Source organism: Gopherus flavomarginatus, chromosome 9 (assembly GCF_025201925.1).
Source record: "Gopherus flavomarginatus isolate rGopFla2 chromosome 9, rGopFla2.mat.asm, whole genome shotgun sequence".
NCBI lineage: Eukaryota > Metazoa > Chordata > Testudines > Testudinidae > Gopherus > Gopherus flavomarginatus.
In genome coordinates this window covers 62,596,530-62,611,168 of record NC_066625.1, presented here as the reverse complement: position 1 = coordinate 62,611,168, position 14,639 = coordinate 62,596,530, and the positions used below count along the sequence as shown (strand labels likewise).

Sequence of the window (14,639 nt, the reverse complement as noted above, 5' to 3'; positions counted from 1 at the left end):
ATTACAGTCACTAGCGTGAATCCAGCCAGTCCAGTAATAGCTGAATGTCATTACTAACTGATGACTTTTGATGAGACCTTTGAGTCCTCATACCAAGTCCACTTGAGCCAGATTCCCACACCCTTTTTTATTAGCTGCCTAGCTTACTTTTTTTTCCAGCATGGCACCATTTAACGTCAGACGTGTGCTCTGGAAATCATCACCCCTGGATATATGATGGATATACAACAGAGTCCCTGTTCAGGGACCCTCTCACGAGAGGATGTTCACCCAGGAAGTGGACTTTCTGCTCCATCTGGGAACCATAGAGCTGGCAACACCCCAATACATGGGAAGAGGATTTTACTTAAGATATTTCCTCATCCACAAGAAGAAAGGAGGCTGGAGGCTCATACTATATCTGACAGCTGAATGACTTAATCTGCTTTTATGTTTCAGAATTATCGCCCTGGTCTCTCTAATCCCCTCACTAAACAAAGACAACTCTTTTCCAACTCTCAGTTTGAAGGGTCACGATGCAATGAAGTTTGAGAATCCCAGTCTACAAGCATAGTTATGGACAATCTATGTGCCATGAAAGCTTACTCTTGGCAAGTCAGTTTCGCTCCCCCATGGGGTCCTGAGGTCACTTGCCTGGTAGGAAAACATGAAGTCAGTTCCCTTTGCACACACACCCTGACCCACGAAAAAACTAATTACAGACTCCTCCCTGTGAGGTTCGGGAGCTATCTGGACCCTTCAGGAATTCAAAATTGAATACAGTGCATGAGGCTTGCAAACAATTTCTGTCATATCTCTGCCACCATATCAGCTTTGAGCAGTGCATCTTCCAGGGGTGCAAAATGCTCTGGCAGACCATATCAGAGGACACTTCTCCAAAGACCACAAATGGGAACTTAACGACTTGGTGGTATAGAACATCTTTCAACAACAGGAATTCCCATCATGGGATCTCTTTGCATCTAACAAAAACAGGAAATGTCCAGCCTCCTCAAACGGTATGAGGACACAGCTCCAAATGGGATGCATTTCTAGTACAACATTCAGAACCACTAATGTATGCATTTCCATACATTCCCCTCTTGCCTTGGGTCCAGAGGAAGATCAAACAGGACAAAATGTTGGTGATCTTAGTAGCCCCCATGTAGCCAAGGCAGTTTTAGTTCACTAGCATTCTCCTTGCATCTACATTTAAAAGCTCCTGCCAGACCTGTTAACCCAAGACACGGGCAAGATCCTCCCTTGCAAACCAGTATCTCTTTGTCTAGCAGCTTCATATTTGGATGAAAGATCATGCATGGAGGCTGTACAATCCATCATTAGCAATAGCAGAAAAGACTCCACAAGAAAACACTATACTGCAAAATGGGAGAGGTTCTTTGCATGGTATCAACATCATCGGCTAGCCCTAAAGTATTCAGAGATCCCTAATATTCTGAACTAACTCCTGTCTCTGAAAATGTCACAGTTGCCTCACCTCCTTATGAGTACACTTGGCAGTTATTAGTGCCTTTTGCCTTTTAGTGGACAACCATACAATCTTCGCCTATCTGATTACAGTAAGGTTTTCAAAGGGACTTATCAGAACCTTTCCTCTAGTAATGAAACCTACCCACTATGGAACCTTGAGCTAGTCTTATCCACACTAACAAATTCCCCCTTCAAACCTTTAGCTTCCATGTTTCTTTGCTCATCTATCCATGAAGGTTGCCTTTCTGGTTGCAATCATCTCAGCCAGAAGAGTAGATGAGCTGGCGCCCTTATGGCAGTCCCTCCCTATATGGTCATCCGTAAGGATAAGGTCTCCTTGAGGTGACATCCTAAATTCATTCCGAAAGTAATCTTGGAATTCTGTCTGGCCCAGGTCATTCATTTTACCTGTCTTCCACCAGAATCTCCATGCTACCAGAGAAGATGAGAAGCTGTACTCTTTGGATGTTGGACAAGCCTTGGCATTTTACATGCTGAGGATGAAACCTTTTAGGAAATGTCCTTAAGTATTTGTCTTTTTTGCCAAATGTATGAGAGGAGAAGCAATCTCCTCTGAGATACCTTCACTTTGAGATGTTCCTATAGAGTGGCAGCATGGGGCTCTGTTCATGCCTCTATGAAGTGTTACATCCTGGTACAAGGTTCTATAAAAGACACATCCTTCAGAAGAACAGTCCTTCGCTCTGCAATACAGCAGAGCTGCTGACACCATCGTCCTCGATAAACACTGATTGTGAGTCACCTCAAATGGAATACGCAGATGGACCCTCACTGGATGTCTGGTTATTTAGCTTGTTTCTATACAAGGTATTCATGGTAGAGAAGGAACTACAGAGGCAATTAGTCCATCTCCCATCCCCTCATACCTTTGGTTTGGCACATGAGGAGGAGAAGGGTATAGGTGTGGACCCAGGGACATTGCTAACAAAAAATCATCCAGTCTCAGGTGTATAGAGCGCATATGCACCTTGAGGAATACATATCTCAAAGAACTCCAGCTACTGTACAAGGTAAGTAACCAGGCTTTTTCACATATAGTGAAGAAAGATTTTTTGAAGATAAAACTTTGTCAGTAAATAATTTCACAACAAGACCCTATTACTTTAAATATTGGCCTGCTCGGCAGTACTGCATCACAGAAGCTGTATCTGCACGGGGAATATTTCTGATACCATTTTTTATGTAGATAGTCACATTCACAAACACTTAGAGCTCTTTTCTTAATGGCTTTAGTGTAGTAATGTTACATTCAATTTTATAGACAGCCAAATACAAATTAAGCCCTCGACACCAGAGCTTGTATAGAGCTGATTGATGATTACTTCTAGGCTCTGTCATCTATTGCAATGAACGTCTGCTAGTTAAATGTGGCCATACAGAAGCAGACGTGATGTGGTCTGCTAAAGATGACATAACTTCTCATGCTATACTGACCTCATCTTAGGGTATAGTTTGGAACTCTTGTTTTATTTATAATTACCACGTATTCTTTTCCAATAGCAGGTTCCCAAAGAACTGCTAAAAATCTGATTGGAGGGATTAAAAACAAGGTTAAGGGCCTGGTCTAAAGCCCATTTACTTCAGTAGTGTTTGAATCAGGTTCTTAAAGACTTGTCTAGATTTTTTAAATTCTTCCCCTTTGGCATGCTCTCTTTGAGCTCTGCTCCTTCTTAGTGATTTTACAAAGAAATCTCCAACAGGAATCCACATGAAGCTGGAGTTATGAATGTTGTATCTAACCTTAATCAAGTTGATAGCTTTTTAATGCTAACTTTCCTCAGGCATTTCTCTGTATTTTGTTTTGCAAACTCTCCTCCCCTATACACCTATACACCCATCTCTATTTTTTTTTAAGAAAAAATTTTTTATCATTCCTTAGGTAGCTTTGTGATTTACAGAAACCCATCAGCTGATTTTTATCATCTATATATAAAGTGAAATTTGTAACTGCATTTCAAGGAGAAAAATATATTAAGATGTTTTAAAATGATGGGGAAAAGGCTTTGAAGAACTTTTCAAAACCACAAACTGTGCTGCATCAGTGAATAATTTGGGGTGGGGGGAACATCCTGGAATTTCCTTCTGGCAGAAGGAACCATTTGTTAATAATAATCCACCCTTGCAAATTGTTGGCAACTGTAATGAGTCTACTTCTATAAATAATAATGCCCTACTGTTATAGAGCACCATCCGTCTACAAGAACCCTATAGCATTTTAGAGATTACTGCATTAAATACTTAAATGTAGGTACTTCTGCAAAGTAAACCCCAAAGCTGTTTTGCTCTAGTTGTTCAAGGACTGAAAGTGAAGAATATTATTAATGTTTATTCTGGTGGAGCCTAGGGGCCAACCAAGAACAGGGCTATTGTGCTGGATTCTGTACAAACCCAGAGTATCAGGCAGTGACTGCCCCAAAGAGCTCACAGTCTAAAAAGACAAAAGGAGAGTGGGGGAAAGCAACGTGAACAATGTGATGGCAGCGGATAGCATGATAGTTCCATGATTAGTTAGAACGGGATAAGGTACATGGAAAGAAAAGTGAAAGGAGTGCCTGCTGAAGGGAAGAAGGGTGAGGCTGACAGGGCAGGGGAAAAGAGGGTATGTGGACAATGTGTGGCATGAAGCTGAGTTGAAGAGACTGTGAGGGTGGTAGAAGAGGGTTGGAACAAGCAGCCAAGCAGCAAGAGGCAGAGAAAATCCAGTCAAAACTGCAGAAAGTTCTCTGTGTGCACTTTGGCTGTTTCTGCACATGCTTCTACCAGCTGTAGTCTCTGCTGGTTCCACCCTGCACTTTTTCCCCATGGCCACATAGTGGGAATAGAGCAGGGGTGGGCAAACTTTTTGGCCCAAAGGCCACATTGGGGTTGCAAAACTGTATGGAGGGCCAGGTAGGGAAGGCTGTGCCTCCCCAAACAGCCTGGCCCCCGCCCCCTATCCGTCCCCTCCCACTTCCCGCTCTCTGACTGCCCCCCTCATAACTCCTGACCCATTCAACACCCTTTGTTCATTGTCGTCCCCCCCCGCCCCAACTGCCGGGACCCCCCACCCCAACTGCCCCCCCAGGACCCCACCCCCTATCCAACCCCCCTGCTCCAATCCTCTGACTTCCCTGACCACTATCCACACCCCTGCCCCCTGACAGGCCCCCCGTTCCCCATCCCCTGACCCCTATCTACACTCCCACCCCCTGACAGGCCCTCCAGGTCTCCCACACTTATCCAACTCCCCCGTTCCCCATCCCCTGACTGCCCCCCAGGATCCCCTGCCCCTTATCCAACCCCCCAACCCCCTTAACATGCCACTCAGAGCAGCATGTCTGGCAGCCGTGCTGCCCGGCCAGAGCTAGACACTCTGCCACTCTGCTCGGCAGGAGCATGCAGCTCCGCTGCTCAGAGGTCTGCCCGCACGGCTGCATGGCTGTGGAGGAGGGGCTGGGAGCTCAAGGGCCGGGCAGGGCGGCACCGCAGGGCATAGTTTGCCCACCTCTGGAATAGAGTGATATATATAGACCACTACAGAAAGACTGTTGGTAATAGGAGCATTGTGGTGTTATGGATCAGTTCACATTGCACTCCCCATCAGTACTGGGCAGGGAAGCTAATGATCCAACCAGCGGATCAAATTCAGAGATGAATCCTGGTCATGTGCCACCTGAGGCGTGTTGCACATATGCTAAGAAGATAGGAGCATTAATTTTAAGCACCGCAGTCATTATGCTTTGTAACGTTAGCCTGAAGCCCTAAATGCCTCTGAACCCAAGATAATTTATTTTATAGATTCTGGAAAATCCAGCAATTGCTTTAGGCATGTTCATTTGCTCTGCATCTGCTGCTGATCCAAAGACATAGTAAATTACTATGTCTATAAATACCTTTTGACTTGAATAGCAACTTGTAGGATAGCTTTTTCACATTACCAGTCATATCCTTTAGTTCCATGACAGTATGTTTCAGCCCTGTATGTGTGGGTAATACTATCTGCAGGCTAACACACTATTTATTATACACTTTCTGTACAGATCACCGGTACAGCTCAGCAAATGACTGAATCCAGTTTGGGTGAGAGAAACACGACAGCCGGCTTTAGCACACAAGGTGATTTTATTGTTTGTTTATTTTGGGAGCAGGCAGTTGTCACTAAGGCCATGTTTATCCTATGGGTGCTACAGTGGCACAGCTACATTGCTGCAGCTTTACTGACATAGGGCCTAGCGTGAGAGAAGGAGTTTATCCATCCATGTGTGCAAGCCATCTCCCTGAGCGGCAGTAGCTAGGTCGATGGAATTCTTCCCTCGGTCTAGCCATGTCTACACTGGGGGTTAGGTTGGCTTAACTATGTCATTCAGGAGTGTTAATTTTTCAGGAGTGTGAGCATGTAGCTATGTCAACCTAACTTTTAAGTGTAGACTGGGTGTTAGAGTGGGCTGTTTCCTCTTGTTCGTTCTTTTCTACCTAGAAGAGGAGGGATTTTGTCCCATCTTGGTCATAATAAGAAACACTTTTGTCCCAGTCACTCACTACTTTCCTTCTTCACAAACTGATATTGCTACAATGGTAAAACAGGCACAGAAGAAAGCCAGTTTTCTTCTCCAAAGCTGTCTCCAAAGCTCTGTGGAGAGCTTACTTTGACTGGAAGCTTTCCTGAGGCTTTTAGTTGCCTTTAAAGCACCATGCATTCCTGTGGCACTCTATAAATAATATTAATAAGCAATTGTGGCTGCCTTCGGACAGATACACTCACATCGCTCTTCCCTACTGCTGCTCCAGAAGACCAGGAATGAACCTGAGCTCTTTTTTCTGAAGGCAGATCTCTTGCATAGAGATCCTGAGCAGCAGCTGCACAGGGCCAGCTCATTCTTTTAACAAAGTTGATCAGAACAGCCTTTCTGTAACAAGTCTGATTGACATTGAGAGGTATTCACCTCTAGGTCAATGTCATAAATTCAGCTCAATGACCAGAATGTGTTACTACCTGAGGGCTGTTCAGTAATGTATATGAAATGAGGTGATGGTCTCAGTCTAATCCCCAGTAGATAGGTGTCCATATCATAGCCAACATTAACGCCCTGTAGGTATTACCTCTTGGCACTGTTGCTGACAATCTCAGAAGAGAAGCTAAAGTTTTAACAGGTCTGAGGACTGAACTATCTTCTGTTATCTTCCAAAATAGTGTCAGAGTATGCTGACACATCAGTGTTGGGAATCGGGTACTTCCCATGATGTGTCTGTTTTGTGGATAACTAGAAGGCTTCAGTCTCCAGAGTGGTCAATTCCTCACTTTTCACTAGCACTAAATAGTCTTAAAAAAAACCAAAACCATTTGACATCTTTGTGCAGTGATGCCGACAATTCGAGGTGACCAGTTTTTATTATTAAGGAGGGGATGTTTACAAAGAGTTTTCTTATATACATAGCAGATATTTAATTTGTTTTATCAAAACTGAATTTATTGGGTCACTTTGATGAGCAGAATGTGTCTCCTTTCTGCTTTGTATTGAAATAATATGTGATGCTGTAGATGAGTTAAGAATCAGTGATTCAGTCATAAACATTTTATAGCTCTGTGTATATGTATTTATTATGTAGACATTAAAAATGCATACTCTTTCTTTGACACGATGGGAGATGTAAAAGTATATGTGCATCTTTAAAAATGTAACTCTTACACTTTTATTAAATGTTAGTATTACTAACATGACAGAATACATACAGTGAATATAAATCCAACGTTTTCATGTATATTCTCATTTCAAAAGAGTTTCTGCCTCCAACCACAGGAATGTATTGCTTTGCATACTGAGAAAGAGACAAGGTGGGTGAGGTGATATCTTTTATTGGACCAGCTGCTGTTGGTGAGAGAGAGAAGCTTTTGAGCTTACACAGAGCTCTCCTTCAGGAACTCTGTGTCAGCTTGAAAACTGTTCTCTCTCACCAAGAGAAGCTGGTCACATAAAAGATATTACCTTACTCACCTTGTCTAATATCCTGTGACCAACATAGCTACAACAACACTGCATACATTTTGCTTAAGTATATTATGCATTAACATGCTATGTCTGTGTGTACACTAGGTTCCCCCAATGCCCGCCCTTACAAAAATGTCCTGAAATAACCTTGCCACTGTTGTGAGTACCATGGTAAAGCACTCATTGTGCAGCTAGACCTGCTCAGAGCAGGGTTAAATGATAATGGTAGTCAAGATGATGTTGACCAGCCTCTACTACAGCTTCCTCTGTTGGTTCCACTAGGGGAACTGCAGCAGTGGAGTGTAGCAATCATGAGAAAGTGTAAATAAGGCCCTTAAGTCAGGCTAACCAATGGGTCCAAACAGGGCCAGCGCTAGCATTTAGGTGACTTAGGCAGTCGCCTAGGGCGCCAGGTTTATTCGGGGGGCGGCATTTTGCCAGGGGGGCAGCAGGCGGCTCCGGTGGAGCTGCCGCAGGCATTCCTGCGGAGGGTCTGTTGGTCCGTGGCTCCGGTGGAGCTGCCGCAGTCATGCCTGCGGGTGGTCAGCTGCTCGCGCGGCTCCAGTGGACCGCCCGCAGGCATGCCTGCGGCAGTTCCACTGAAGCGGCGGATCAACGGACCCTCCGCAGGAATGATTGCAGCAGCTCCACCGGAGCCCCGGGATCAGCGTGGGGGGTGGCGAAATGGCCGTGCGCCTAGGGCACGAGAAACCTTAGCGCCGGTCCTGGGTCCAAACAGCTCCAGCCAGGATACAGAGAGAGTGGGAGTGTCTGTTTGGAAGGTTTATACTATCTGATTGTTTCTGAATATCAAAAATCCAGATCCTGGAAAAGAGGTTCCATGGTGAGTGTGGATACTAGTTCAAGTCTGTGCTCTGAGGATGGGATGCAGATTTAACCCATTCACGCATCTGTCTTAATATTTTAAAGATTTCAGATCATGACTTAATGTGATATGTTACAAAGATTCATCTTAACTACCCAAGTAAGAAGCTTTTGGGACATTCTGGTATATTTAACAAACATGCTATTTAAAAATGTCTAAATAAGTATTTACATCTCCAAACTTAAGTTTCAGTGTACCTAATACACTTTGAGCAGTAAATAATATGCATTTTAACATGTCTAAATAGATATTTACATAATTTGACTAATGTGTCCTTTGGCAAACTTAAGTTGCCTGGCAAATGTGAGTTTATTTCCGACATGCCCTGAGGAAAATACTAGGTCTCACTTAGCAATTTTGAGTAGGGATGAAAAGTCCTTCATAAAATCTAGCCTTTTGGATATTTGACGACATATGCAGTAATGGCGCCTTCTCCATATCTTTGGAGTGCCAGAGTAAGCCCCCAAAATACCACAACTTCCTTTTGAAGTTTACAGTATTTCCTGCAGGCCAGGAATACAGCACTAAGAGGCTCTCTTTCATTTCAGCACTTCTATTGCTTCCTGCTAGCCAGACCCCAGGTGCAGAGGCACTTTACCAAACATTTGTAAACCTGCTAACAGATCCTATTGTCCCATCCTTCAACACACATATGAGAACCTGTTTACCTTACGAACATTGCTGGTAACAGCTATTACATGAAAGGGGGCAATCCGAGATTGCTGAGCTGAATGGAACAATTTATTTTAAGTGATGTATATTCTATATAATTGGGGATGACACCCGGTAACTCCTCATCAGTTCTAGTCCACTATAAAAAAGTAATTGGTTGTATTCTGAAGTTGGGCAAAAAAGAATGTATAGAATGTGGTTCTTTATTCTCTTAGTAAATCATTTCTGGCAACAAAGAGGAGGAAAAATACAGCTTTACGTAACACACACACATTTTCGTTTATATATAAATGTGTGAGTATCTTGGAAGAAGAGATAAAAATCTCAGCTTCTAGTACAAAGGGCTTCCACAGTTATGTATATCTGAGAGAATGCTGAGCTTTCATCTGCCACGTAGAGACAAAGAAATCTCTGATACGCTATACATTTTGTATGCTAAAGAGATGGTACAAGGGTGGATTCTTTTTCGAGAAGCTCTTTGATGTGTATTTGAGACACATGTGATGCCTGGTTACAAGGTGTTAGATACAAAACTAGCATTGATAATACTGGTAGGTATAAAACTTTGATAAATGCCTTGGTTACTGAGTATCTGTGTAAAGTGTTATTGTTCCTACCACACACAATCCTTACAGCATTAAAAGAAATGTTTATCAAATAAACCAAAGGCAGGACTTCACCCCACACTAACTGTAGTGGGAGAATATACTTTGGTATGAGCTTTATCAGTGAAAGAAAATAGATGAGAATAGCTCAAAGCATTTTGCTTAAAAGAGACTAAAAGCAGGAGGATGACTTCAGTCTTTACTATCCTGGCATTTTGTCATTTAAAATATTTTAATATATTGGTTTAAATCCATGAGTTGAACCATTAGATCATCATCTCTTTAGGACAAGGACTTTCTTCATGTTTTGTCTTGTACAGCACTGGCTTAAAAACAGAATGAATACTAATAATGATATAGACGACTGCAATATGATAATACTCCAAATGCCTTGTTTTTCAGTGTCTGTTGGCAGTACCTCTCTTATGGTCTCTGAGGTTGCTGATATTCCAGATCATAGCTACTCTTCAGAGGATCTTTATTCTCTGGAAGTTCAGGGGTCTCCTCGTTCCACAGACTTTTCTCCATACAGTACAACCCACAAAGGCGCCACAAACAGGAGCTGCACCAGTTTGGATCACAGCATTCGCTCTGGGTTTCACAGGACTAACTCACAATGTTCCCCTGATGAGGATGGCAGTTCCCGCAGCAGAGCCTCTATGGACAGGTCTCAAAGCCAGGAATATGAGAACTATGTTCATGGCAGAGCCTCAGACTGCTCCTCAGAGAATTTCAGCCCATCAGAAAGAGAATCCCAGAGCTCTGTTAGAGAAAACAAAACCACACCAACCTTGAAACAAGTGAAAATATGTTGTGGGGTCTTTAACCAGCCTGCTGCTGTACACACTCAGCCCTCTCTCTGTTCTGTGCCTGCAAGTACTTCATCACACTATGGCTGCCCCGAGAGAACTGCCCAGCAGCATTGCATTAGAAAATACGGCATTCCAAACATAGTCCGATCTACTAGTGACCCTGTATCATGTTCATCCAGCACGGAAGGTAAGTGTAGGCCACTAAGGCAATGTAGTATGGAACAAATCAAGCACAGTTGATTTATCCTGCAGCTAGTATTGTTGGAAATTATATCAAGTTTTGCAGCATGATTTACACATGTAGAATTTAGCTCCTTGTACATTTCCCATGTTTAAAAGTTATAGGCAGAGGAATGTGGAAAAAAATGTACAAGTGTGAAATTAATAATTGCTGATCTTCATTGTATTGACCTTTCTCCACTGAGTGAAAAACCTACACCTTGGGAAGCGTATGAAGAACAGGTGCTTCTGCTAGTCTGCCACTGTCACACTGAACACCAAGACTAAAGAGCTGCGTGGAAGCTGGGGTACCATTCAGGAAAGGGGAGTGGCCAAGCAGACATACTTGTAGTGCAAAAGGCCTGGCTTCTGGTTTTCCTCCCTGAGGTGGCACTGTCTTTGATAGGATCAGCAAGCAATACACTATTAGCACTGTCTCTAGAGGCAGCAGGTCCAGTATGACTGTGTAGTAACAAGATGGTGGGTCATTTTCAGAAGGATGGTGATGAGAATAACAAGGTGGTAGCGTCTGGCTTTCCTGCAGCAGTCTCTTCTGCTATAAAACCCCCCTCAGCCATAGAGGGAGAGAAAGGGAGAGGTCTTGCTTAGCAGCTGCCAACTCTTCATGAAAAATCAGTTTATGACTGTAAAAGAGAAAGTATTTGTTACAGTAGAATAACTTGGCCAAATGATAGCAGAGATGATATAACAGTCTATAACTACTGAAAGGGGATTGACATCACAAAAGGAAGTAAATTGTTCAGGGATGTTCAAAGGAGTAAAGCGGAGAAATAGATGGAAAGTAAAAGGAAGAAAAGTTGTCCTACCAGTGATAGCAGTTGGACTGTTGAATAATTTTCCAAGGGAACTGGGGAAGAGTCATTGCTTGGCTAATTAAAAGCAGAAGCAGACAAAACAGGAGAAGAAAATAGTATGTAGAATAACCCTGCACTGGGAGAATGATTGGACTAGGCCAGGGGTAGGCAACTTATGGCACGTGTGCCGAAGGCGGCACGCGAGCTGATTTTCAGTGGTACTCACACTGCCCAGGTCCTGGCCACTGGTCTGGGGGGTTCTGCATTTTAATTTAAATTTAAATGAAGTTTCTTAAACATTTTAAAAACCTTATTTACTTTACATACAACAATAGTTTAGTTATATATTATAGACATATAGAAAGAGACCTTCTAAAAACATTAAAATGTATTACTGGCACACAAAACCTTAAATTAGAGTGAATAAATGAAGACTCGGCACAGCACTTCTGAAAGGTTGCCGACCCCTGGGCTAGGCGATCTACTAGGACTTTTGCATCTTTAATTTCTGTGATTCTGTGAATTTCAGAGACATTAACATGTAGTTCTGTGAGCTCCCTGGAACAGTGAGTTAATGCACTGACATTTTAAATCTAGAAACCTGGCTTCAAATTGCCACCCAGGAAATGTGTATCCTTAATCTAAAAATAGTATATGTTGGATTTCTTACGTGTGAATGTTATTGCAATGCTGCGTATCTGGTAAGAAGCAGTTGTGTGGGTTAAAACTAGAGATATGGGAACTCATTTTGTTTAATTTCCCACCCACTTAACTTCATGCATTGGAAAGTTGTTCTGCTTAGCAGAGACTGTAAATAAAGTGGCAGAGAAAGATCTAAAAAGACAAAACCAATATGCACCTGTATGTAATGTATAGGAAGTTTACTTGTGCTGATCTAGCTGGTGGGAGATTCTTTCATCACCAAATTGTTTGTTCTTTAAAATTAAATCCCTTTGGAGAAATGGAGGAGTTTAAATGAAAAGAAAGAGAACTTTGCAAATTCAACCATTTTGTAAACTTCATAAACAGTTTGAGAGCTTCAGAAAATCTCCAGCTCCATGGAGTTCCTCAACCCTAGTCATTACATCTGCTTGCTTTCCTCCCTGCTAGAGGGAAGAGGTTGTTGAACATTATTTGGAAATTACATAAATATTACAAGTGTATTTCCAATGACATGTAGCAGCTGTTTGTATCAGCCCCTTCAGCTTCATCTTTCCTAAGGTGCTTTCTCTTGTGACAAACAGCTGAAGTTGCTTATCTTTGGCTATCTCTGCCTAAGCATTTGATCTGGATACTTCAGGGATGGCCTATGAAGTTGTAGAGTTTAACATGGAATGTTTAGATGCTGCAGATTGCAATCTGGTAATTGCTTTAGGCTGTACATTGTTCATTCAGTGGAAAAACTCCTGTGCAGCAGTGAAGGCCTGAGGCATATTGGAATTGGGGGTAGTTTCAGCGCAGGAGAGGCAGAAGATCTGCAGCCCATTCAAGGGGGTCCACATTCCTGGGCACACCACCATGCACTGGGGCATGGGAACAAGGTGAGAGTGGCCAGGTAAGGAGTGGGAATGCTCCTTGCAGAATGGGGGAACAGGAGGATTCTATTTCCCATCTACTCATGCAGCTTCTTTGTGCCAAGTCCAGCTAGGTGGGATTATTGCAGTGAGGTGGATTCAGTCCAGTGAGAAGGGCCCCAATGGCTCTGTATTTTTTGAATTTGTTGGCAGAAGTAGGAAGAAAGCCTTTTGACGTTAAAGCACACAGAGGTCCCTGCCTTCCATAGAGGAGAAAAGTAAGGGAAGGGAAAGGGAACATCAGCATCCTGATCACAAGCCAGACCAAACAGATGTTCTCCAGAGGAATGCAAAGATACAGGAAATTGACACACCCACTCCTTTGTGCTTGTTTCTACTTCCACGCAGGGAGAGAGCCGTGCCCGAGGGTAGGGTAGATGTGACCTTGCAGAAATGGAACTGGGTTCCACAGAGTTTGAGGACAAGAGGTGAGATGCTAGGAACTAGCTGGGCTCCACCCAAAACCCAGAGGAAAAGCTAGTTGTTGAAAGTAATTTACAGTTTAGCTTTCTGTCTTTTTATTATCATTTGTGTTACGGTAGCATCTAGAGGCCTCAGATGAGACTAATCCTGCTAGTGCTGTACAAATATATAGTGAAAAGAGAGTCCCTGCCCCAAAAAGATTAGTCTAAAAAGACAAAAGAGAAAGGGTGGGGGAGATAAATTATTTGTTATCCCCATTGTATAGATATGCACAGAAAATAAAGTGATTTGTCCAAGTTTACGTCGGTAGATTTGTGTGGGGGCCATCTTTCATGGGGGAAGACCAGGTATGTGTCTCCTGATGGAGAATTTGCAGGAAAATGTTAATTAGAACTCAGTTTTCACTCCTAGGTGCCACCAATTAACTTCTCTTAGGTGCCTGCCATATTTCCACTATACAAATCCTGATTTTTAGTGATTTATAAATGTGACGCTACACATTGATGTGGAGAGTCTCTGCCAGATTGGATCACGCGTGCTACAGCCATTGCACAGCAACTAGCTTCCAGCATAAAATATTTGAGCAGAATTATTGCACTTGCGCAGTACATACAGTAACATAACAGTCATTACGCCTAATGTATTAATAATCCAGGAATTAAAGTGTTTGTTTCCAAGCAGGTTTAAGACTTTATGGACTTTTGTGTCAATAATCCTCAGATTAATGTGCCCCCAAGTAACACTTGACATGATAGACCCATTCTGGTCTCTTTGGTCAATAATCCATCCACTTACCTCTTGGTATTGGGAGTCAGATTTCTTGTTTTTTTGTTTGTTTAAAGCAGGAAATCTGCTGATTCAGATACAAGCACATCAAAAATACCTTTGATGTAATAGACTCTCATGGTCAGTAATCCCTGCACATTGTGACTGTGGTAGGTTCACATACAATCTCAATAAGAAAGGGGTTCTCAATTTTAAAAGTATTTATAAATGAATTGTTTGTATTTTTTTCAATAAGCTATTACCATAACAAAGGAGGACTAAAACAATTAGTGATATTGGTATAAACTGCATCTACGCTGGGAGGAATTGCCACTATCGCTGTGCACACTAGCCCAGAGTAACCCAATCCATTGTTGGCATTCTCTATAGTGACTAGTGTGGCAGATCACA

General features: G+C 42.7%; 1 protein-coding gene across 3 annotated transcripts in view; it reads left to right on the top strand.

The window, feature by feature from the left end:
* ENTREP2 (endosomal transmembrane epsin interactor 2) overlaps positions 1-14,639 on the top strand; it is a 399,527-nt gene that overhangs the window by 376,753 nt on the left and 8,135 nt on the right. For all 3 annotated transcript variants that reach the window (XM_050967970.1, XM_050967969.1, XM_050967968.1), the window contains 2 exons: positions 5,511-5,586; positions 10,023-10,619. In XM_050967970.1, coding sequence (XP_050823927.1) covers positions 5,511-5,586; positions 10,023-10,619 — 673 coding nt within the window. The remainder of the gene's footprint in view (positions 1-5,510; positions 5,587-10,022; positions 10,620-14,639) is intronic.